General features: G+C 43.1%; 1 protein-coding gene across 1 annotated transcript; it reads right to left on the bottom strand.

The window, feature by feature from the left end:
- Nucleotides 1-436: 436 nt before the first annotated feature.
- Nucleotides 437-2,441, bottom strand: LOC110527452 (complement C1q-like protein 2). Its single transcript, XM_021608728.2, has 2 exons — nt 1,605-2,441; nt 437-1,008 (listed from the first exon to the last, which is right to left on the bottom strand). Exons 1-2 carry the CDS (start codon nt 2,187-2,189, stop codon nt 829-831), a joined length of 765 nt encoding a protein of 254 aa, XP_021464403.1. The 5' UTR covers nt 2,190-2,441; the 3' UTR covers nt 437-828.

Below are 2,441 nucleotides of genomic sequence, written 5' to 3'. Positions count from 1 at the left end.
TTTTACTTAAGTACTTTACACCACTGCCTTCTTTCTCCACTAATCTTGTGGAGATTGAGCAAATAAAGATCCTCGCCATAAACGAACCCTAAAGCTGTGCACTTCTTTTGAAGTGAAGCATAAAGGAAAACATGAAATGTTTGAAGGAAAATCACACATTTCAGTCTTGACGGATGATAGAATGTATAAGTGAGGAGCACCTTCACTAGTGCGAGTATTGGATGGCAGGTTGTCACTTTAACCTGCAGCGTTGCTCCATAAGACTCATCCATGCTGTGGTCCCCGTGTTGTTCAGTAGGTAGAACATAGTGCTTGTAACGCCATGGTTGTGGGTTCATTTCCCACGGCGGACCAGTACAAAAATGTATGCAGTCCCTAATTATTGTAACTCACACTGTCATTGTCATATTTTTTTAAAAACATCCAATGAGACAAACTGTAAAATAACATTTATTGGTACACCAGGAAAAAATATAATGCACTGTTGACCTAGTGGCATAAAATAAAACACAACTCTGGATGTACCAAACACATGGGTTATATGATTCTATCTCTGTGCATTTGACCTTAGCTACATATAGGCTATTTCTCCGCATAAGGTGATCCTATTGAGTAAAACAAACTGCTGAATCAAGTAATCTTACCACATTCAATCAAACGACCTCAACTGCTATATCGCCTATTTATCCTATATATTATTGGTGGTTAGAAGACCATTACAAGCATCTCGCTCTTCAAAGGAAATGAGAGAGCGAAATTACAGATGAAGTTCTGTTTGGACCTCATTCGGAGGAAGAGTCATGGGTAGCCTCAAACTTGTCAGGCTATTTAATCTGGATACAAAATGAATCCAGAGAAGGTGCTGTACTTATTGTTGTTGCCTCCGTGTGCTTTGCCACCGTCCAGTTTGACATAAATCTCATCCCCGGAGTCCAGGTGTAGAACCACGCTGTTACCTGCGTAATCGTAGTTCTGGTCTGCGTCCTGTGCAATAGCACTTGCCCGAACCTGTGTAATGGAAGGGACACACAAAATAAGTATAATCCTCACGAACTTGATATTTTATGGTTATTTTGATTTCGTCTCTTATGGTCAGACAAATTCCTCCACTACCACTTTGTAGATTACATCATATTATACCACTTTGGACACAACTTTGGGCATTTCGTCAGTTATGGTCAGACAAATTCCTCCACTAGCACTTTGTAGAATAGGTTATATTATGTCACTTTGGACACCACAGAAGGGGGAACGAGGGCTTAAGCAGCTAAACGATCAAGCATTTCTTTACTGTGGTGATATAATGTATAGCCTACCCGATTTAACTGAGTTTACCATTACTAAGCATATGTCCTAAATGTCCTACCATAAAGCCGAGAAGTGCACTAGCCAAAATTATATAAAGTGAGTGCATACAATTTGTGCGTGTAGTATACATTTTTCTCCATACCCTTTGGTATGGAGCGCTCGCTGGTTCTCAGCACTGATTTGGAGCGCTCCTATTCTATTCCATGCATTTATAGTATGTTCTAGACATGAATTGTTTTCAAATGAATGAGAATACAATATTTTCGTAAATGCTATTTGAATTAAATAATGTTTACCTGTCCGTTTTTGCACAAGTCTGCCCACATGCTTGTCCCGTCGCCTCCTCGCATTAACACGTGGTATGTGAAAAAATAAATTCCGGACACTTGGCAAGTGAACTTGCCATTGGTTGGGTCGTATTGATTTCCCAAGTTTGTGACAACATCGTCGAATTTAAGCACCTCATATCCTTCGTGTGGGTTCTTCAACCCGACATAGAACGCAACCTTTGTTTCACTGAGTGCAGTGTTAACCTCGTCCGTGTCCGTTTCGGTCTTTGCAGTCGTTACCGCGGGGTAAACAGCTTTCCCGGAATCACCCCTGTCTCCGGGTGGTCCTCTTGGGCCGGGAGGTCCTGGTTCTCCCGGTGGACCTCTTGGTCCCGGTTTCCCAGGTCGCCCTAATTCACCTTTCGAGCCTTGCGCCATTGGCGGCGGCGGGATGGCATTCATGTCCTGCATGAGCTCCATGGCGGTGGCGCTGACGGGTTTCGAACTGTATGGATCACAGATCATTCGACAGGTGCCCATCATCTCATAGTGAGCCGAAGTCTTGGTACTTTGCACAAGCAGCGGTATTACTATGATAAGGGCCAACACCATGACGATGCCAATCACAGCGGCCACAAGTCGCTTCCTCTGGAATATCCGAGAAGCAAGCGATAGAAAGTCTGCTGAGCTTGGAGGAGTAATAGTGGAATGTTTGCGTGCGTAATTAGAAGGAAAAAAAACTGACACCAAATATATTTTCTTCCTCAATGCAACTATTCTATTTTGTTTTGTCCATAAGCCTTAGGCACTCGTGCCAGAGCAGACAGACGAAGGGTATGAATCTTGGCATGGATGGGCGCTCGC

Source organism: Oncorhynchus mykiss, chromosome 7 (assembly GCF_013265735.2).
Source record: "Oncorhynchus mykiss isolate Arlee chromosome 7, USDA_OmykA_1.1, whole genome shotgun sequence".
NCBI classification, from domain to species: domain Eukaryota; kingdom Metazoa; phylum Chordata; class Actinopteri; order Salmoniformes; family Salmonidae; genus Oncorhynchus; species Oncorhynchus mykiss.
This window is presented reverse-complemented; position numbering and strand designations above follow the sequence as displayed.